At 42.2% G+C, this 23,628-nt stretch overlaps 1 protein-coding gene across 5 annotated transcripts in view; it reads left to right on the forward strand.

Moving 5' to 3' along the window:
* fer1l4 (fer-1 like family member 4) overlaps positions 1-23,628 on the forward strand; it is a 397,456-nt gene that overhangs the window by 318,258 nt on the left and 55,570 nt on the right. For all 5 annotated transcript variants that reach the window (XM_059981120.1, XM_059981116.1, XM_059981117.1 and 2 more), the window contains one exon: positions 12,866-13,036. In XM_059981120.1, the coding sequence (XP_059837103.1) occupies positions 12,866-13,036 (171 nt within the window). The remainder of the gene's footprint in view (positions 1-12,865; positions 13,037-23,628) is intronic.

Here is a 23,628-nt window from a genome sequence, read left to right on the forward strand (position 1 = left end):
AACGCATCAGCCACTTTCTGAGTAAAAAAACCTTCCTCTAATATCTCCTTTGAACATCCCACCCCTTATCTTAAAGCCATGTCCTCTTGTATTGAGCAGTAGTGCCCTAGGAAAGAGGCAATGGCTGTCCACTCTATCTATTCCTCTTAATATCTTGTATACCTCTATCATGTCTCCTCTCATCCTCCTTCTCTCCAAAGAGTAAAGCCCTAGCTCCCTTAATCTCTGATCATAATGCATACTCTTTAAACCAGGCAGTATCCTGGTAAATCTCCTCTGTACCTTTTCCAACACTTCCACATCCTTCCTATAGTGAGGCGACCAGAACTGGACAGAGTACTCCAAGTGTGGCCTAACCAGAGTTTTATAGAGCTGCATCATTACCCCGCAACTCTTAAACTCTATCCCTCGACTTACGAAAGCTAACACTCCATAAGCTTTCTTAACGACCCTATCTACCTGTGAGGCAATTTTCAGGGATCTGTGAACATGTACCCCCAGATCCCTCTGCTCCTCCACACTACCAAGTATCCTGCCATTTACTTTGTACTCTGCCTTGGAGTTTGTCCTTCCAAAGTGTACCACCTCATACTTTTCTGAGTTGAACTCCATCTGCCATTTCTTAGCCCACTTCTGCATCCTATCAATGTCCCTCTGCCATCTTTGACAATCCTCTACACTATCCAGAACACCACCAACCTTTGTGTCATCTGCAAACTTGCCAACCCATCCTTCTACCCCCACATCTAGGTCATTAATAAAAATCACAAAAAGTAGAGGTCCCAGAACTGATCCTTGTGGGACACCACTAGTCAGAACCCTCCAATCCAAATGTACTCCCTCCACCACGACCCTCTGCTTTCTGCAGGGAAGCCAATTCTGCATCCACCTGACCAAACTAGCCTGGCTTTCTGGATAAGCCTGCCATGTGGAACCGTAAGGATGAGATGATGGATTTCTTGTTGACACAGGACAAGATAGTATGAAATCAACATGGATTCCTTCAGGGAAAATCTTGCCTGACAAACCTGTTGGAATTTTTTGAGAAGATTACAAGTAAGATAGATAAAGGGGATGCGGTGGATGTTGTATATTTGGACTTTCAGAAGGCTTTTAACAAGGTGCCACACATGAGGATGCTTACCAAGTTAGAAACCCATGGTATTATAGAAAAGTTACTGACAGGTGGAGGGGTAGGTAGTGTTGAGGAAACAGATAGGATGCAGAAGGACTTGGACAGATTAGGAGAAAGTGGCAAATGAAATACCATGTTGGAAAATGCATGGTCATGTACTTTGGTAGCAGAAATAAATTTTCTAATGGGGAGAAGGTCCAGGAATCTGTGATGCAGAGGGACTTAGGAGTCTTTGTGCAGAACATCCTAAAGGTTAACTTAAAGGTTGAGTCAGTAGTGAGGAAGGCAAATGCCATGTTAGCATTCATTTCAAGTGGTCTAGAATACAAGAGCAAGGGTGTGATGCTAAGGCTTTATAAGGCACTGGTCCTTCCTTTGCTTGAAGATATTTCTTCCCATTTCTGTCCTGAACCCTTTTTTTGAGACAGTGACCCATACTTTTCGGCATTCCTGTTGGTGGACACATCAGCTCTACATCTACCCAATACCCTTAAAAATGTGTTTGTTTCATTGAAATTGTTCTAAATCAGAGTGTAGACATAGTTTACTTAATCTCAGGAATTAATCTGTGGAACCTCTATTGTAAGTATAAATTTGCTTGTGTAATGAGGACAGGCTTGTTGTGCAGTCTCCTTATTATTGGAGCAAGATGTCTCTACTTTTGTATTAAAACCCTCTTCCAATTAAGGAAAATGTACATTTTACCTTATTTATACTGTGAATCTGCATGTTAAACTTCAGTGATTAATGACAAGAATCCATTTTCAACTCTCCTTAAACAGCAGGACATAGAACCATAGAACCATAGAACATTACAGCACAGAAACAGGCCTTTTGGCCCTTCTTGGCTGTGCCAAACCATTTTTCTGCCTAGTCCCACTGACCTGCACCTGGGCTATATCCCTCCAAACTCTCTCATCCATATACCTGTCCAAGTTTTTCTTAAATGTCAAAAGTGAGCCCGCATTCACCACTTCATCTGGCAGCTCATTCCACACTCCCACCACTCTCTGCGTGAAGAAGCTCCCCCAATGTTCCCTTTAAATTTTCCCCCTTCACCCTTAACCCATGGCCTCTGGTTTTTTTCTCCCCTGACCTCAGTAGAACAAGCCTGCTTGCATTCACTCTATCTATACCCATCATAATTTTATACACCTCTATCAAATCACCCCTCATTCTCCTACGCTCCAGGGAATAAAGTCCTAACCTATTCAACCTTTCTCTGTAGCTCAGTTTCTCAAGTTCTGGCAACATCCTTGTAAACCTTCTCTGCACACTTTCAACCTTATTAATATCCTTCCCGTAATTAGGTGACCAAAACTGCACACAATACTCCAAATTCGGTGCCACCAATGTCTTATACAACCTCACCATTACATTCCAACTCTTATACTCAATACTTTGATTTATAAAGGCCAATGTACCAAAAGCTCTCTTTACAACCCTGTCTACTTGTGACGCCACTTTTAGGGAATTATCTATCTGTATTCCCAGATCCCTCTGTTTTACTGCACACCTCAGTGTCCTACCATTTACCTTGTATATTCTATCTTGGTTTGACTTCCGAAGTGCAAAACCTCACACTTGTTCATATTAAACTCCATCTGCCATTTTTCAGCCCATTCCTCCAACTGGTCCAAATCCCTCTGCAAGCTTTGAAAACCTTCCTCACTGTCCAGTATACTACATTTAAATTGCAGCAAGAGGCGGAGAGGGAAGTGGTAAAAGAAGCTTGAAGAGAAGCTGTTCTTTTTTAATCGATTGCAGCAAAGAGGCTAGACTGTGCAGGAGCGTGACTTAGCGTGCCAAAGGTTTAAAAAGGAAGACTGCCATATACAGCGACCATCATCGTAGCGGCCATTGTCAGAGTGGACTGAGACAGAGTGGGTTGGCTTTGGCTCAATCAGGCTTCGTTGAGAACAGGCAGAGGTGAGGTTTGAACGGGGCATGACTATCTAAGCGCGTGAAAGTCAGGAGTGAGGCAGCGGGAGAATTTAAATAGCAAGCAGAGGCCGAGTACAAGCTTCAATCCAGGTGAGGTAAGGCCGGGTAAGCACTTTTAATTAATCTAATTAGCTTAGGAGTAGGTAATGAAGACAGCAGTTAGGGCAGTTGAGTGCTCCGTTTGCAGTATGTGGGAAGTCAGGGCGAGCACTGTGGTCCTTGATGACTACACTTGCAAAAGGTGCAACCAGCTGCAGCTCCTGACAAACCATGTTAGGGAACTGGAGCTGGAGCTGGATGTACTTCGGATTATTCAGGTGGCAGAGGCAGAAATAGACAGGAGTTTCAGGGAGATAGTCACCCCTAGGAGTCAGGAGACAGGTAGTTGGGTGACTGTCAGGAGAGGGAAGGGGAATAGACCGGAAGAGCAGAGCACCCCTGTGGCCGTTCCCATCAACAATAAGTATACCGTTTTGGATACTGTTGGTGGGGACAACCTACCAGGGACAAGTTTCAGTGGTTGTGTCTCTGGCACCAAGACTGGACCCTCAGCTCAGAAGGGAAGGAGGGAAAAGAGGAGAGCAGTAGTGATAGGGGATTTGATAGGGGTCAGATGTGGGAGAGATCGAGAATCACGGATGGTCTGTTACCTCCCTGGTGCCAGGGTCCGTGATATCTCGGATCGAGTTCTCAGTATTCTCAAGAGGGAGGGTGAGCAGCCGGATGTCGTGGTCCATGTAGGGACCAATGGCATGGGTATAAAGAGTGAGGAGGTCCTGAAAGGGAGCTAGGTGCTAAGTTAAAGGACAGGACCTCCAGGATAGCAATCTCAGGATTGCCACCAGTGCCACGTGCAGGTGGGTTTAAAAGTAGTAAGATAGTACAGATCAACACGTGGCTGAAGACATGGTGCAGGAGGGAGGGCTTCAGATTTATACACAATTGGGCAGGTTTCCAGGGAAGGTGGGACCTGTTCCGGCAGGACAGTTTATATCTGAACAGGAGGGGACAAGTATTCTTGCAGGTAGGTTTGCGAGAGAGGCTCCAGTGGATTTGAACTAGAAATGAGGGGAGCGGGGAACCAGAGTGTAGGAACAGATGTATGGGAGAAGGAAGAAAAAGAAGACAGTAAAGTTCTTTGTACTGTTAGAGATAAACAGAGAGGAAGAGGTGGAGAAGTTATTTAATGTATTTATTTTAATGCTAAGAGCATTGTAAGAAAGGTGGATGAGCTTAGAGCATGGATTGATACCTGGAAATATGATGTTGTAGCTATTAGTGAAACATGGTTGCAGGAGGTGTGTGGTTGGCAACTGAATATTCCTGGATTTTGTTGCTTCAGGTGTGATAGAATCAGAGGGACAAGAGGGGGAGGTGTTGTGTTGCTTGTCAGCGAAAATATTACAGCGGTGCTCTGTCAGGATAGATTAGAGAGCTCGTCTAAGGTATCTATTTGATTGGAATTGAGGAATGGGAAAGGTGTAGTAACACTTATAGGGGTGTATTATAGACTACCTAATGGGGAACGAGAATTGGAGGAGCATATTTGCAAGGAGATAGCAGATATTTGTTGTAAGCACAGGGTGATTTTAAAATCACGGGGAGATTTTAATTTTCCACACATAGACTGGAAAGCCCATACTGTAAAAGGGATGGATGGTTTGGAGTTTGTAAAATGTTTGCAGGATAGTTTTTTGCAGCAATACATAGAGGTACCAACTGGAGAAGGGGCAGTGTCGGATCTCCTGTTAGGGAATGAAATAGGTCAGGTGACGGAGGTATGTGTTGGGGGGCACTTCGGGTCCAGTGATCACAATGCCATTAGTTTCAATGTAATTATGGAGAAGGATAGGACTGGACCCAGGGTTGAGATTTTTGATTGGAGAAAGGCAACTTTGAGGAGATGCAAAAGGATTGAGATGGAGTGGATTGGGACAATTTGTTTTATGGGAAGGATGTAATAGAGAAATGGATGTCATTTAAAGGTGAAATTTTGAAAGTACAGAATCTTTATGTTTCTGTTAAGTTGAAAGGAAAGGTTAAAAGTTTGAGAGAGCCATGGTTTTCAAGGGATATTGGAAACTTTGTTAGGAAAAAGAGAGATATCGACAATAAATACAGGCAGCATGGAGTAAATGAGGTGCTCGTGGAATATAAAGAATGTAAGAAGAATCTTAAGAAAGAAAAGCTTTTAGCTTAGAAAAGCTAAAAGAAGATACAAGGTTGCTTTGGCATGTAAGGTGAAAATAAATCCAGAGGGTTTCTACAGTTATATTAATAGCAAAAAGATAGTGAGGGATAAAATTGGACCTTTAGAGAATCAGAGTGGACAGATTTGTGTGGAGCTGAAAGAGATGGGAGAGATTTTGAACCATTTATTTTCTTCGGTATTCACTAAGGAGAAGGATATTGAATTGTGTAAGGTAAGGGAAACAGGTAGGGAAGTTATGGAGCTATGACGATTAAAGAGGGGACACAGTACTCCCAGTGTGGCTGAACTAGAGTTTTATAGAGCTGCATAATTACATCGTGTCTCTTAAACTCTATCCCTTGACTTATGAAAGCTAACACTCCATAAGCTTTCTTAACGACCCTATCTACCTGTGAGGCAACTTTCAGGGATCTATGGACATGTACCCCCAGATCCCTCTGCTCCTCCACACTACCAGGTAACCTGCCATTCACTTTGTACTCTGCCTTGGAGTTTGTCCTTCCGAAGTGTACCACCTCACACTTCTCCAGGTTGAACCCCATCTGCCACTTCTCAGCCCACTTCTGCATCCTATCAATGTCTCTCTGCAATCTTGGACAATCCTCTACACTATCTACAACACCACCAACCTTTGTGTCGTCTGCAAACTTGCCAACCCACCCTTCTACCCCTACATTCAGGTTGTTAATAAAAATCACGAAAAATAGAGGTCCCAAAACAGATCCTTGTGGGACACCAGTAGTCACAACATAAAGATCCTAGCCAGAGGCTCAGCAATCTCTTCCCTCGCCTCATGGAGCAGCCTGGGGAATATTCCATCAGGCCCCGGGGACCTATCCATCCTAATGTATTTTAACAACTCCAACACCTCCTCTCCCTTAATATCAACATGCTCCAGAACATCAACCTCACTCATATTGTCCTCATCGTCATCAAGTTCTTTCTCATTGGTGAATACCGAAGAGAAGTATTCATTGAGGACCTCGCTCACTTCCACAGTCTCCAGGCACATCTTCCCACTTTTATCTCTAATCGGTCCTACCTTCACTCCTGTCATCCTTTTGTTCTTCACATAATTGAAGAATGCCTTGGGGTATTCCTTTACCCTACTCACCAAGGCCTTCTCATGCTCCCTTCTTGCTCTCCTCAGCCCCTTCCTAAGCTCCTTTCTTGCTACTCTATATTCCTCAACAGACCCATCTGATCCTTGCTTCCTAAACCTCATGTATGCTGCCTTCTTCCACCTGACTAGATTTTCCACTTCACTAGTCATCCATGGTTCCTGCAAAGGATCCTTAAAGATCGACCACATATCCATAGTACATTTCCCTGCAAAAACATCATCCCAATTCACACCCGCAAGTTCTAGCCTTATAGCCTCATAATTTGCCCTTCCCCAATTAAAGCTTTTCCTGTCCTGTCTGATTCTATCCTTTTCCATGATAATGCTAAAGGTCAGGGAGCGGTGATCACTGTCCCCCAGATCCTCACCCACTGACAGATCCGTGACCTGACCCAGTTCGTTACCTAATACTAGATCTAGTATGGCATTCCCCCTAGTCGGCCTGTCAACATACTTTGACAAGAATCCATCCTGTACACACTTAACAAACTCTGCCCCATTTATATCCTTGGAACTAATCAAGAGCCAATCAATATTAGGGAAGTTAAAGTCACCCATGATAACAACCCTATTATTTTTGCACCTTTCCAAAATCTGCTTCCCAATCTGCTCCTCGGTATCTCTGCTGCTACCAGGGGGCCTGTAGAATACCCCCAATAGAGTAACTGCTCCCTTCCTGTTCCTGGCTTCCACCCATACTGACTCAAAAGAGGATCCTACTACATTACCTACCCTTTCTGCAGCTGTAATAGTATCCCTGACCAGTAATGCCACCCCTCCTCCCCTTTCCGCCCTCTCTATCCCTTTTAAAACACTGAAATCCAGGAATATTGAGAATCCATTCCTGCCCTGGTGCCAGCCAAGTCTTCGTAATGGCCACTACATCATAATTCCATGTATGTATCCAAGCTCTCAGTTCATCACCTTTGTTCCTGATGCTTCTTCCATTGAAGTACACACACTTTAGCCCTTCTACCTTTCTACCTTTACACTCTTTTTTTCTGCTTTTCTTTCCTCAAAGCCTCTCTATATGTTAGATCTGGCTTTACTCCATGCACTTCTTTCATTGCTCTATCGCTCTGGGTCCCATCCCCATTGCAAATTAGTTTAAACCCTCCAGAACCATGCTAGCAAACCTACCTGCAAGGATATTGCTCCCCCTCGAGTTCAGGTGCAACCCATCCAATCTGTACAGGTTCCACCTTCCCCAGAAGAGATCCCAATGATCCAAAAATCTAAAACCCTGCACCCAGCACCAACTCCTCAGCCACACATTCAACTGCCATCTCCTCCAATTCTTACCATCACTATCACGTAGCACTGGCAGCAATCCTGAGAATGCCACCCTTGAGGTCCTGTTCTTTAGCCTTCTGCCTAGTTCCCGAAACTCACACTTCAGGACCTCATCCCTCTTCATGCCTATGTTGTTGGTATATTGTTGGTATATCATTAGGTATTAATATTGAAGTAGTAAAATGGATTCAACAGTGGCTGGATGGGAGAAGCCAGATAGTAGTGGTGCATAACTGTTTGTCAGGTTGGAGGCCGGTGACTAGTGGTGTGCCTCAGGGATCTGTACTGGGTCCAATGTTGTCATATACATTAATGATCTGGATGATGGGGTGGTATACTGGATTAGTAAGTATGCAGATTGTGTTGATAGGTAGTGTTGTGGATAATGAAGTAGGTTTTCAAAGCTTGCAGAGAGATTTAGGCCAGTTAGAAGAGTGGGATGAGTGATGGTAGTTGGAGTTTAATGCTGATAAGTGTGAGGTGCTACATTTTGGTAGCAATAATCCAATTAGGACATGCATGGTAAATGGTAGGACATTGAAGAATGCAGTAGAACAGAGTGATCTAGGAATAATGGTGCATAGTTCCCTGAAGGTAGAATTGCATGTGGATAGGGTGGTGAAGAAAGCTTTTGGTATGTTGGCCTTTATAATTAAGAGCATTGAGTATAGGAGTTGGGATGTAATGTTAAAATTGTACAAGGCATTGGTAAGGCCGAATTTGGAGTATTGCGTACAGTTCTGGTCACCGAATTATATGAAAGATGTCAACAAAATAGAGAGAGTACAGAGAAGATTTACTAGAATGTTACCTGGGTTTCAATACCTAAGTTGCAGGGAAAGATTGAACAAGTTAGGTCTTTATTCTTTGGAGCGTAGAAGTTTGAGGGGGGACTTGACAGAGGTGTTTAAAATTATGAGGGGGATAGATAGAGTTGACATGGATAGGCTTTTTCCATTGAGAGTAGGTGAGATTCAAACAAGAGGACATGAGTTGAGAGTAAGGGGGTAAAAGTTTAAGGGTAACATGAGGGGGAATTTCTTTACTCAGAGTGGTAGCTGTGTGGAACGAGCTTCCAGTAGAAGTGGTAGAGGTAGGTTCAGTATTGTCTTTTAAAGTAAAATTGGATCGGTATATGGACAGGAAAGGAATGGAGGGTTATGGGCTGAGTGCGGGCCAGTGGGAGTAGGTGAGAGTAAGCATTTGGCACGGACTAGAAGGGCTGAGATGGCCTGTTTCCATGCTGTAATTATTATATGGTTATATATGGTTGCACCTCCAATCTTTGTATCATCAGCAATTTGCTGATCCAATTTGCCACATTATCATTCAGATCATTGATATAGATGGCAAATAACAATGGACTCAGCACTGATCCCTATGGCACACCACTAGTCACAGGCCTCCACTCAGAGTAGCAATCCTCCACTACCACTCTCTGGCTTCTTCCATTGAGCCAATGTCTAATCCAATTTACTACTTCTCCAAGTATACCTAGCAACTGAATCTTCCTAACTAACCTCCCATGCGGGACCTTGTCAAAGGCCTTACTGAAGTCCATGTATACAACATCCACTACCTTCCTTTCATCCACTTTCCTGGTAACTTCCTCGAAAAACTCTAATAGATTGGTTAAACATGAGCTACCATGCACAAAGCCATGCTGACTGTTTCTAATATGTCCCTGTCTATCCAAATACTTGTAGATCCTATATCTTAGTATTCTTTCCAATAATTTACCTACTACCGATGTCAAACTTACCGGCCTATAATTTCCCGGCTTACTTCTTGAGCCTTTTTTAAACAACGGAACTACGTGAGCTATCCTCCAATCCTCCAGCACCTAACTGGTGGATATCGACATTTTAAATATTTCTGCCAGGCCCCCTGCAATTTCAACACTAGTCTTCCTCAAGGTACGAGGGAATACCCCGAGGATCAGATCTATCTTTACCCATGATCAAGTTGAAACTAATAACATTGTGATGACTGGAACCAAAGTGTTCCCCTGCACACACTTCCGTCACCTGTCCTAACTCGTTTCCTAATAGGAGATCTAATATTGCATCCTCCCTAGTTGGTACATCTATATATTGATTTAGAAAACTTTCCTGAACACATTTCACAAACTCTAACCCATCTAGACCTTTAACAGTATGGGAATCCCAATCAATGTGTGGAATATTAAAATCCAATATAATCACAACTTTCTGTCTCCTGCAGTTGTCTGTTATCTCTCTGCAGATTTGCTCCTCCAATTCTTGCTGACTATTGGGTGGTCTATAATACAACCCTATTAATGTGGTCATACCTTTCCTGTTTCTCAGCTCCATCCATATGGCCTCAGTAGACAAGCCCTCTAATCTGTCCTGCCGAAGCACTGCTGTAATATTTTCCCTGACTAGCAAAGCCCCCCCCCCCCCCCACCACCCTTCATCCCTCTGCCTCTATCACGTCTGAAACATCAGAACCCTGGAGCATTGTGCTGCCAATCCTGCCCCTCCTGTAGCCAAGTTTCAGTAATGGCTATGATGTCATAATTCCATGTGTCAATCCAGGCCCTCAGCTCATCTGCCTTTCCCACAATACTCCTCCCATTGAAATATATACACCTCAAAAGATTGTTACCACCACACACAACCTTACTATTTATGACTTTGCATGAACTACTAACATCATTTATTTTTACCCCCGTTCCACTCTGGCACTCTGGTTCCCATCCCCCTGCAAATCTAGTTTCAACCCTCCCCAATAACACTAGCAAATCTCCCTGCAAGTATGTTGCTCCTCTTGTAGTTCAAGTAGAACCCGTCTCTCTTGTACAGGTCCCACCTGCCCCAGAAGAGGACCCAATGATCTAGAAATCTGAAACCCTGCCCCCTACACCAGTTTCTCAGCCACGTGTTCATCTGCCAGAGCATCCTACTCTTACCCTACTCTAGACATCCTACTCTAGATATTTCAATATCTCATCATTTAAAATATGCTTCATATATCTGTTTATTTTACCTAAGACAATGACTACACCTTCTACTAAATTCTATCAACTCTGTCCTCTTCCTTTTATCATTACACTATCAATAACCTCCCGAAGCTTCTCTTTATCCTCCCTGCAACTCAGACTGCCCTGCGGCTTGTAAGATCAGTGATGTATTAGGCAGTGTTTTTAATTTTACTTTACCAATAAGATGTTGCCCTCTCTGCATCACAAGAAAGGCTACATCCAGAGAAATCAGTGCAGAGTGATCTGGTTTTTGAAAGTCAACATAAACCTGTTTAATTTCTTGATGAATCAGTCCACGTCCATCCAAATACTTATATATACAGTCCCTTAGGATGGTTTCCAATTACTTTCCCGCAACTGATGTCAGACTCACTGGCCATCATTTCCAGGTTTCTGTTTAGAGCCTTTCTTAAACCGAGGAACTACATTGGCTATCCTCCAATCTTCTCGTACATTTCCTGTCATTAAGGATTTTTTAAATAACGCTGCTAGGCCCCAGCAATTTCTGCACTTGCCTCCCATAGGGTCTAAGGGAACACCTAGTCAGACCCTGGGAACTTATCCACCTTGATTTGCCTCAGGGTAGCAAATACCTCCTCTGTAATCTCTACAGGGTCCATGAAGTTGATGCCACTTTGCCTCACTTCTATAGACTCTGTATTTAATCTCCTGAGTAAAATACAGGTGTAAAGAATGCATTTAAGATCTCTAAATCTAATGGACTGATTGACTCTGACCAAAAGCTTATCTATAGAAAGTCTGCACAATCACAATATGAATAGTTTTTTAAAAATATTAATTACTTTTTATCATTCTGTAATGTAGGTAAAAAGCATGGTAGGTCGTCTAACCAATCTTAAGAGTTCTTTGAGGAAGTTACCAAGAAAGTGGATGAAGGCAAAGTGGTGAATGTTGTCATATGGACTTTAGTGAGGTATTTGACAAGGTCCTGTATGGGAGGCCGGTCAAGAAGTTCAGTACCTCTGCATTCAAGATGAGGTAATAAATTGGATTAGACATTGGCTTTGTGGGAGAAGCCAGGGAATGGTAGTAGATGGTTGCCTCACTGACTGGAGGTCTGTGACTAGAGGTGTGCAGCAGGGATTGGTGCTGAATCCTTTGGTGTTGTCATCAGTATCAATGATCTGGATGATAATGTGGTTAACTGGGTCAGCAAATTTGCAGCTGACACCAAGACTGGATGTGTGGACAGTGAGGAAGGCTATCATGGCTTGCAGAGAGGCCTGCATCAGCTGGGAAAAGGGGCTGCAAACTGACAAATGGAATTTAATGCAGACAAATGTGAGGTGTTGCTCTTTGGTAGGACCAACCAGGGTAGGTCTTACACAGTGAACAGTAAGGCATTAAAGAGGGTGGTAGAATGAAGAGATAGTTGAAAGTGGCATCACAGGTAGATATGGTCATAAAGGAAGCTTTTGGCACTTTGGCTTTCATAAATCAATGTATTGAGTACAGAGGATGGGATGTTAAGTTGAAGTTGTAAAATATGTTGGTGAGGCCTAATTTGGAGTATTGTGTGCAGTTTTGGTCACCTACTAACAAGAAAGTTGTAAAAAAGTTTGAAAGAGCACAGAGAAAATTTGTAAGGATGTTGCCAGGTCTGGAGGACCTAGGTTTTAAGGAAAGATTGAATAGGTAGGACTGTATTCTTTAGAATGTAGAAGATTGAGAGGAGATTCAATAGCGATATATTCAAAATTATGAGGGGTAGGTGGGATAAATGCAAGCAGATTTTTTCCACTGGGGTTGGATGGGATTATAAGCAGAGGTCATAGGTTAAGAATGAAAGATGGAAAGAGTAAGGGTAACATGAAGGGAAACATCTTCACAGAGTGTCATGAGAGTGTTGGAATGAGCTGCCAGCACAAGTGGTCCATGCAAGCTCAATTTCAATGTTTAAAAGAAGTTTGGATAGATACCTGGATTGTAGGGGTGTAGGGGGCTAAGGTCCAGGTGCAGGTTATTGGGAGCAGGCAATTTAAGTGGACTTGATGGGCCAAATGGCCTGATTCTGTGCTGTACTTCTCTATGACTCTATTTTTTAAATGATTTCAAGCTCTTTAACTTCTGAATCACATTTTGTACAGAATACTTCATTTATTTCATTTGGGAAAATTTTGCTTAATGTTACAGAGTTTTTGAAATGACTGTTGCATTTCCGGTGGAAACAGAGCTCACTGTTTCAATATTTGATCATGATATGGTTGGAAAGGATGACCTGATTGGAGAAACAAAGTTGGATTTGGAGAATCGGTATTACAGTAGACACCGGGCACAGTGTGGATTATCAACACAGTATGACATGTGAGTACATTGGGAAAAATAACACATTATTGTCCTGAACACAAGTCACAGAGTCAAGAAGCAAAAACACGTGTAGTGGTTGTTAATAGGAGAAGGTGCTAGGGAAGCCAAAAGGCCTAAAGGTGGATAAACCTCCTGGATCAGATGTCCCACAACTCAGTGTTCTGAAAGAGGCCATGAAGAGATTCTAGAAGTATTAGTAATGGCCCTTCAAGAACTACTGGAGTCAAGAAAATACAAGCTTGACACCTTTAATTTAAGAATGGAGGGGGAAAACAATTAGAGAAGTTTCTACCCATACAGATACGTAATGATTGGACAGGTTTTATACGACAACGCCAGACTCAAGACGATATACGAAGGACACTTCACATTATGGCTGATATACAAGAAAATAAAATTGAAGCAATAGTGATAAGTGTGGACGCTGAAAAAGCATTTGATTCGGTTAATTGGAATTTTCTTTACAGAGTTTTACATAGATTTGGTTTCCAAGGCACAATTATTAAAACTATACAGACACTATATGACAATCCTACTGCTAGGATTAAAATCAATGGATATTTATCAAATAGTCTTACCCTAGAAAGGGGCACGAGACAGGGTTGTGTATGGTCACCACTACTCTTTGCGTTATATCTGGAACCATTAGCTCAATACATCAGACAAAATGAAGATATCAGGGGAGTTACTACTAAAGGGACAGAGCATAAATTGGCTTGTTATGCGGATGACATTTTGATCTATCTAGGGCAACCAACATACTCTTTACCTAAATTGATGCAATCCTTTGACCAATATGGTCAATTATCAGGTTACAAGATCAACATAGATAAAACCCGATTACTTTCATATTACTATAGCCCACCAAGAGAAATTAAAAGTCGATACCCCTGGGCATGGCACACAGAGTCTTTCAAATATTTGGGCATCATTATGCCAAAAGATTTGGCAAAATTATCAGAATGTAATTATCAGCCTTTATACAAAAAAATTAAGGAAGATGTGGCAAGATGGAACCTGATTCCTTTTCTCAGTCTCAGTTCAAGTCTATTAAAATGAATATACTGCCCAGACTGTTATATCTCTTTCAAACCCTACCAATAGAGATTAATCAAAATCAATTCAATGAATGGAACAAGATGCTATCAAGGTATATTTGGCAGGGTAAAAGGCCTAGAGTTCATCTCAAAACTTTGCAATTAGCAAAGGAAAAGGGGGGATGGGGCCTACCTTCTCTTAGAGATTATTATTTTGCAGCACAGTTGAGAGCTGTGATATGTTGGTGTAACCCATCATAAGACGCTCAATGGAAAAACATTGAGGAGCGGGTACTTCCCATCCCCATACAAGCAATTTTGGCGGATAACAACCTGCAAAGGTACATAAATACGATTGATAACCCATGGGTGAAATTGACTCTTAAAATATGGAGAACTACTATAAAAGAATATAATCTAGAGGGAGATATTGCAATTCTTAAATGGTGTGCGTATAACTCAGATTTTACACCAAATAAATTGGATGCTAGATTTAAGGACTGGACAGCTAAAGGAATAACAGTTCTTTGCAACATAATGAAAGAAGGAACACTGTTCAGTTTTGAAATGCTTAAAGAGAAACACTTATTTGAAAAACAAGATTTTTATCGGTATTTACAGATGCGACAATTTATTAATAAGACGTTTAAAAATATAACCAAGGCAAATACATGCTTGATGGAGCTCTTTAGAAAAGCATATAATTCAGATCATGGTAGTAGAATCATTTCAAGCATGTATAAGTGTTTGTCAAATCTTAAAACACATTCGACTTCATACATTAAAACAAAATGGGAGAAGGAAGGAGGGATAACTACATCTGAGGAAGAATGGACAACAATATGGAGATATCAAAGGAAGTGTACCAGTTCACAGAAATGGAGGGAGTTTGGATGGAAAAACTTGATAAGATATTTTATTACACACTCTCAGAAATCCCATTATGATAGTAACCTCCCTGTTTGCTGGAGAAATTGTGGAAATCAAAACACAAATCATTATCATATTTTTTGGGACTGCCCTGTTATCAAAAACTATTGGAGGGGGATACACAATGCCCTACAAGACATCTTTAAATGTGAAATACCTTTAGAGAGTAAGACCATATATTTTGGATATATACCTCAAGAATGGTTGAAAAGAGATAAATATTTAATGAATATGCTGTTGGTGGCTGGTAAAAACTCTTACTAGGAAATAGTTATCACAGGAGAGCCCAACTTTAAATACATGGATGGAAATTACAATGGACATTTACAAAATGGAGAAGATAACAGCATCTGTTAACCATAAGCTGGAACAATTTGATTCATACTGGGAAAAATGGTTTAACTACATAATGCCTCATAGGCCTGATTTTATTCTCACAAATCAATGAATCTGTTGTAAAAAAAAGATCACTCCCTACATGTACATAGTTCTTTCCTTTTGCTTGTTTTTTCTTTCCACTCTTTTCTATAAGTGAATACCCAAGATAAATACTTTGTTGAGATTTGTGATATATATGATTATATGATATATATGTACAATGTCTGAAATACATCTTATGGAAATGTTTGTTTGATGATGAACTTCAATAAAAAAATAAATTACAAAAAAAAATGGGGGGGGGGGCAAAAGTCAGGAAATTATAGGCCAGTTAACCTGACCTCAATGGTTAGTAAGATTTTAGAGTCAATTATTAAGGATAATATTTAAAAATTTTATCGAGTACTTCAAAGAGTTCGGGATTATTTCGTTAAGAATAAATCTTACCTGACAAATGTGTTAGTATTATTTGAGAATGTGAAAAGCAGGTTAGACAAATGCGAGTCAGTGGACATTATTTACTTGGATTTTTGGAAGCCCTTTGACAAGTTGACACAAATTAAGCTGTGAACCATGGTGTTAGAGGCAAAGTAATACCTATAGATAGAAGATTGGCTGACTGGCAGGAGACAAAGAATGAAAATAAAGGGGTCTTTTTCAGGATGGATCCCAGTAATTAGTAGAGTTCTGCAGGGATCAGTTTGGGGATGACAACTTCGATCATACTTACTTCCTTCTTACAAAGCGAAACCCAATAGCATGAATGGCAGTAATACTTCACTTTTAGATGAGCTCAATGCCTTCTATGATGCTTTGACAGGGAGAATATAACTACAGCTCTGAAGATCTCTGCTGCACCCAGTGACCCTGTGATCTCTCTCTTGGAGGCCAATGTCAGGCTGTCTTTCAGGAGGGTGCACCCTCGCAAGGCGGCAGGCCCCAGTGGAGTACCTGGTAGGGCTCTGAAAACTTGTGCCAACCAACGGGTGGGAGTACTTAAGGACATTTTCAACCTCTCACTGCTATGGTCGGAAGTTCCCACTTACTTTAAAAGGGCAACAGTTGTACCAGTGCCTAAGAAGAGTAGTGTGAGCTGCCTTAATAACTATCACCTGGTAGCACTCACATCTAAGGTGATGAAATGCTTTGAGAGGTTGGTCATGGCTAGAATGAACTCCTGCCTCAGCAAGGACCTGGACCTGTTGCAATTTGGCTACTGCCACAAAAGGTCGATGCAATGTCAATGGCTCTTCACATGGTCTTAGATCACCTGGACAGCACAAACACCTATGTCAGGAAGCTGTTCATTAACTATGGCTCAGTATTTAACACCATCACTCCCACAATCCTGATCAAAAAGTTGCAGAACCTGGGCCTCTGTTCCTTCCCCTGCAATTGGATCCTTAACTTCCTAACCGGAAGAACACAATCTGTGCGGATTGGTCATAATCTCTCCTCCTCGCTGACAAACAACACTGGTGCACCTCAGGTGTGTGCTTAGTCCACTGCTCTATTCTCTCTATATATTTATATTATATTCTGTCTTCAAACTGGACCTACCAAAATGAACCACTTAATACTTATCTGGATTGAACTCCATCTGCCACTTCTCAGCCCAGTTCTGCATCCTATCGATGTCCCGCTGTAACCTCTGACAACCTACACTATCCACAACATCCCCAACCTTTGTGTCATCATGGATCAAATGGTTGGATCTGTGTGGTTATGTACTTTGGTATGAAGAATAAATGTGCAGATTAATTTCTACATGGGAGACAATTCAGAATCAGAGGTGCAAAGGGACTTGAGAGTCCTAGTTCAGGATTCCAGTAAAGTATGTTGAGTCAGTGGTAAGGAAGATGAGTGCAATCTTAGCATTCATTTCAAAAGGATAAAAGCAAGATGTACTGCTGAAGCTTTGTAAAGCATTGGTCAGACCTCATTTGCAATATTGTGAGCTGGAAAGATGTATTGGCCTGGAGAGGGTCCAGAGGTGGTTCACAAGAATAATCCTAGGAATGAAAAGCTGAAAGTATGAGGAATGTTTGAAGTTGCTGGCCCTGGAGTCAATGAAGTTCAAAAGAAATAGGGTGTATCTCATAAACTATTGTACATTGAAAGGCCTGGATTGAGTGAATGTGGAGAGGAAGTTTCTATCAGCAGCAGAGTCTAGGATCCAGGGGTGCAGCCTCAGAATGAAGGATGTACAGGAAAGAGGTATAGGAGTCTCGTAACCAATGCCACCAGGAACAAGAACAGTTATTTTCCCTCAATCATCAGGTTCTTGAACCAAAGGGGATAACTATACTCAACTTCACTCAACCCATCATTGAAATGTTCCCAACCCAGTTTCAAGGACTCTTCATCTCATGTTCTCAGTAAATATTGCTTATTTATTTACTTATTATCATTTTTTCTTTTTGGATTTGTACAGTTTGCTCTCTTTTACATTGGTTGTTTGTTCATCTAGTTGTGTATGTTGAGTGTGGACTTCCATTGATTTTATTGTGTTTCTTTGTACTTACTGTGAATGCCTGCAAGAAAATGAATCTCAGGGTTGTATATGGTGATATACTGTATATGTACTTTGATAATATATTTACTTAGAACTTTGACATCTCTTTAGAACTCTGACATCTCTTTAGAACTCAGATGAGGAGATATTTCGACAGCAGGAGGACATTGAATTTGTGGAATTCATTGCTGTGCAGGGCTATGGAGACCACGTTATTTAAGGCAGGGATTGATGGATTCATGATTGGTTTGGGTGCAAAGGGTGGTGGGAGAAGGGGGTTGTGCATGAAAATGAATGTGAATGGGAAAAATCTGCCATGAATGAATGGCAGACCAGACTCAAAGAGCCGACTAGCCTAATTTTTTCTCCTTTGTCTTATGGTCTTACCTTATAATGCTGTTAGGTATGAAATTCCAGGATTTAGACAAGGTTAAGATGTGAAAGGTAAACTTTAGTAGGACCCTGGGGGACAATTTTTTCACATAGAAGGTGGCATGTACATGGAACCAACTGCCAGAAGAAGAAGTTGAGACAGATCCAATAACATTTGGATAGGAAAGATTTAGAGGGATAAGTGTCTAAAGTGAGAAAACGGCACTAGTTTAAATAGGCCTCTTAATCAGTGTGGACTAGTTGAACCTTGGAGTCTATCTCCATCTTGTTTGACTCCAGGGACAATGAAACAATGATAAGATCATGAAATAGTGCATTATTGAAGATAATGACACATCTCTTTAAGAGTGCTTGTAGCCTTTGCCCTTCTATCAGATGGAAGCTGCAGTTTAGTGAGGGGCTGTTTAGAGAAGCTTTGGCCAGCTACTGTCGAATTTTATGTGGGATGGCAGACACTGCATCTAAAGTGCATCATTATTGTCAGCTGAGAATGTTTTGAGTGATGGATGACTTGATTTATTTGAATGAATACAATACATAAAATATAGTCAGAAGTAAATCTTTTACACAGAAATTAGTGGTGTGTGGAACGTCCTGTCAGGGGTGGAGGTAGAGGCAGACATAGGATCATAGAGTCCTAGAAAAGTACAGCACAGAAACAGGCCCTTTGGCCCATCTAGTCCATGCCAAACAATTTAAACTGCCTACTCCCATTGACCTGCAGAAGGACCATGGCCCTCCATAACCCTTCCAAAGATGTACCTATCCAAAGTCTTATACAACTTCAACATGCCATTCCATCTCTTTACTCAATACTTTGATTTATGAAGGCCAATGTCCTAAAAGTTTTCTTTATGAACCTAACTTCCTGTGATGCCACTTTCAACATATTATGTACTTGTATTCCCAGATCCCTTTGTTCTGTTGCACTCCTCGGGTTGGTCCTATCAAAGTGCAATGCCTTAACCAGGGCCACAGTATCTCTTGAAAACCAAGGTTTCCTGTATCTGTAATTTTTACCTTTTATTCTGACAGGCACATACAAGCTTTTGTACTCTCAAAATTTCACTTTTGAAGGCTTCCCACCTACCAAGTACACTTTTGCCAGAAACAGCCTATCCCAATCCACACTTGCCAGATCCTTTCTGATACCATCAATATTGACCTTTCTCCAATTTAGAATCTGAACCCATGGGCCAGACCCTTCTTTTTGCATATTTACCTTGAAACTAATGGTATCGTGATCACTACATGCAAAGTGTTCCCCTACACAAACTTCTGTCACCTGCCCTGTCTCATTCCCTAATAGCATATCCAGTATCTCTTACTTTCTCATTGGAACTATTATGTACTGATTAAGGAAAGTTTTCTGAACACATTTGATAAACTCTATCCCATCTAGGCCTTTTACAGTAGTGGGGTTCCCGTCAATAGGTGGAAAGTTAAAATCACTTGCTATAACAGCCTTATGTTTCTTGCAACAGACTGAAATCCCTCTACAAATTTGGTCCTCTTAATCTCTAGGACTGTTATGTGGTCTGTAATATAGCCCCATTAATGTGGTCATACCTTTCTTATTTCTCAGTTCCACCCATAATGCCTCACTAGACAAGTTCTCCAGTCTGTTATGACTGCCGTAAAATTTTCCCTGACGATTTAAGCTATCCCTCCACCTTTAATCCCTCCTACTCTGTTGCATCTGAAACAACACAACCCCAGAATACTGAGCTGCCCATTCAACCCCTCCGACACCCAAGTCTCACTAGTGGCTGCAATATCATAATTCCATATGTTGATCCATTCCCTGGGCTCATCTGCCTTTCCTATGATATTTCTTGCACTGAAGTACATGCGGCTCAAGATATTAGTCACACCAGGCTCAATCTTTTGGTTCTTAACTTTGTCTAAGGTCATAAAAACATCTATCTCCACAACCTCTCCACTAACTGCTCTGGTAGTCTGGTTCCCATCTCTTGAAGCACGATGGAGTTTAAATGAATGTATTGGGGACATATTAAAAAAACTCAGATAGCCAGATGAATGATAGAAAAATAGAAGGCTACAAGGAAGGGAAGTGTTAGATTGATCTTAGAGTAGATAAAAGGTAGGCACAACATTGTGGGCCAAAGGGCCTGTGTTGTGCTGTAATGTTTTATATAGAACATAGAATAGTACAGCACAGTACAGCCCTTCGGCCCACAATGTTGTGTCGACCCTTAAACCTTGTCTCCCATTTAACCCCCCCCCCACCTTAAATTCCTCCATATACCTGTCTAGTAGTCTCTTAAATTTCATTAGTGTATCTGCCTCCACCACTGACTCAGGCAGTGGTTTCCACGCACCAACCACTCTCTGAGTGAAAAACCTTCCTCTAATATCCCCCTTGAACTTTCCACCTCTTACCTTAAAGCGATGTCCTCTTGTATTGAGCAGTGGTGCCCTGGGGAAGAGGTGCTGGCTGTCAACTCTATCTATTCCTCTTAATATCTTGTATAACTCTATCATGTCTCTTCTCATCCTCCTCCTCTCTAAAGAGCAAAGCCCTAGCTCCCTTAATCTCTGATCACAATGCATACTGTCTAAACCAGGCAGCATCCTAGTAAATTTCCTCAGTACCCTTTCCAATGCTTCCATGTCCTTCCTATAATGAGACGACCAGAACTAGACACAGTACACCAAGTGTGGCCTAACCAGAGTTTTATAGAGCTGCATCATTACCCCGCAACTCTTAAACTCTATCCCTCGACTTACGAAAGCTAACACTCCATAAGCTTTCTTAACTACCCTATCTACCTGTGAGGCAACTTTCAGGGATCTGTGGACACGTACCCCCAGATCCCTCTGCTCCTCCACAGTACCAAGTATCCTGCCATTTACTTTGTACTCTGCCTTTGAGCTTGTCCTTCCAAAGTGTACCACCTCACACTTCTCCGGGTTGAACTCTATCTGCCACTTCTCAGCCCACTTCTGCATCCTATCAATGTCTCTCTGCAATCTTTGACAATCCTCTACACTTTCTACAACACCACCAACCTTTGTGTCATCTGAAAACTTGCCAACACACCCTTCTAACCCTACATCCAGGTCGTTAATAAAAATCACGGAAAGTAGAGGTCCCAGAACAGATCCTTGTGGGACACCACTAGTCACAACCCTCCAATCTGAATGTACTCCCCCCACCACGACCCTCTGCTTTCTGCAGGCAAGCCAATTCTGAATCCATTACCCACCCTTTCTGTAGCTGTAATAGTATCCCTGACCAGTAATGCCACCACTCCTCCCCTTTTGCCCCCTTCTCTATCCCTTTAAAAGCACTGAAATCCAGGAATATTGAGAATCCATTCCTGCCCTGGTGCCAGCCAAGTCACTGTAATGGCCACTACATCATAATTCCATGTACGTATCCAAGCTCTCAGTTCATCACCTTTGTTCCTGATACTTTTTGCATTGAAGTACACACACTTTAGCCCTTCTACCTTACTACCTTTACACCTTTTATTCTGCTTCTCTTTCCTCAAAGCCTCTTTATATGTTAGATCTGGCTTAACTCCATACACTATACTTACAGTTCTCGCATGACCCTTATCCTCCTCCATCTCACTATCTGCTTTAACATTCTGGTTCTCCTCCCCTTGCAAATCTAGTTTAAATCCCCCGGAGCAGCACTAGCAAACCTTCCCGCAAGGATGTTCGTGCCCCTCCAGTTCAGGTGCAACCCATTCTATCAGAACAGGTCCCACATTCCCTGGAACAAGGCCCAGTTGCCCAGAAACGTGAAGCCCTCCCTCCTGCACCAACTCCTTAGCCACATATTTAGCTGCATTTTCTTCCTATTTCTAGCCTCATTAGCACGTGGCACAGGTAGCAATTCTGAGATTGCAACCCTGGAGGTCCTGTCCTTCAACTTTGCACCTAACTCCCTAAACTTTCTTTGCAGGACCTCTTCCTTCTGCCTATCCATGTCATTGGTCCCTACATGGACCACGACATCTGGCTGCTCACCTTCTCTCTTGAGAATACTGAGAACTCGATCCAAGATATCGTGGACCCTGGCACCAGGGAGGCAACAGACCATCTGGGATTCTCGATCTCTCCCACAGAACCCCTTATCTGTACCCCTATCGAATCCCCTATCACTACTGTTCTCCTCTTTTCCCTCCTTCCCTTCTGAGCTGAGGGTCCAGTCTCTGTCCTAGAGACGCGTCCCTGGTAGCTCATCCCCACCAACAGTATCCAAAATGGTATACTTATTATTGATGGGAACGGCCACAGGGGTACTCTGCTCATTCTTTCTATTCCCCTTCCCTCTCCTGACAGTCACCCAGCTACCTGTCTCCTGACTTAGCGATAACTATCTCCCTGAAATTTCTGTCTGTTCTGCCTCTGCCTCACGAATAATCCAAAGTTCATCCAGCTCCAGTTCCAGTTCCCTAACTTGGTTTGTCAGAAACTGCAGCTGGATGCACCTTTTATAGGTGTAGTCATCAAGGACAATCGTGCTCGCCCTGACTTCCTACGTACTGCAAACGGAGCACTCAACTGTCCTAGCTGCTGCCTCCATTACCTACTTCTAAGTTAATTAGATTAATTAAAAGAGCTTACCCGGCCTTACCTCACTGGGAGCAAGCTCGTCCTCAGCCTCAGCTCACCGAAGCCTCTCGAACCAAAGTCTTATTACTCTGTCTTCCACTACTCCATTGCCCGCTCCTCCAACGCCTACTCTGTTAATCTGTTCACTTTTTAAGCTCTCCCGCTGATCTGACAGGCTGACCTTCATGTGCTTACGCAGTTGTGCCCCGTTCAAACTGCTGAAGGAATTACCTCAAACACGAGGAAATCTGCAGATGCTGGAAATTCAAGCAACACACACAAAATACTGGTGGAATGCAGCAGGCCAGACAGCATCTATAGGAAGAAGTACAGTCGACATTTTGGGCCGAGACCCTTCGTCAGGACTGTGTTGACTATGTTGAAAAATAAATGTGCTAGGTTTTCTAAAATTGACGAATTCTACCTTGGGCCACGAACTTATCAATTACCCCTCGTATCTTTCCTGACAGAGGACATGGGCATGTTACTGGAAGGTATTCTAAGGGACCGAATATATAAGTGTTTGGATAGACAGGGACTGAGTAGGAATAGTCAACATGTCTTTGCATGTGGTAAATCATGTCTAACCAATGATAGAGAATTTTGAAAGGAGATTACCAGGAAAGTTGATGAAGAAAAAGCAGTGGATATTATCCACATGGACTTTAGCAAAGCCTTTGACATGGTGCCACATGGGAGATTGGTAAAGAAGGTTCAGTCGTTTGGCATTCAAAATGTGGTCATCA

The sequence above is a fragment of the Hypanus sabinus genome, chromosome 9, assembly GCF_030144855.1.
Source record: "Hypanus sabinus isolate sHypSab1 chromosome 9, sHypSab1.hap1, whole genome shotgun sequence".
Classification (NCBI taxonomy): Eukaryota; Metazoa; Chordata; class Chondrichthyes; order Myliobatiformes; family Dasyatidae; genus Hypanus; species Hypanus sabinus.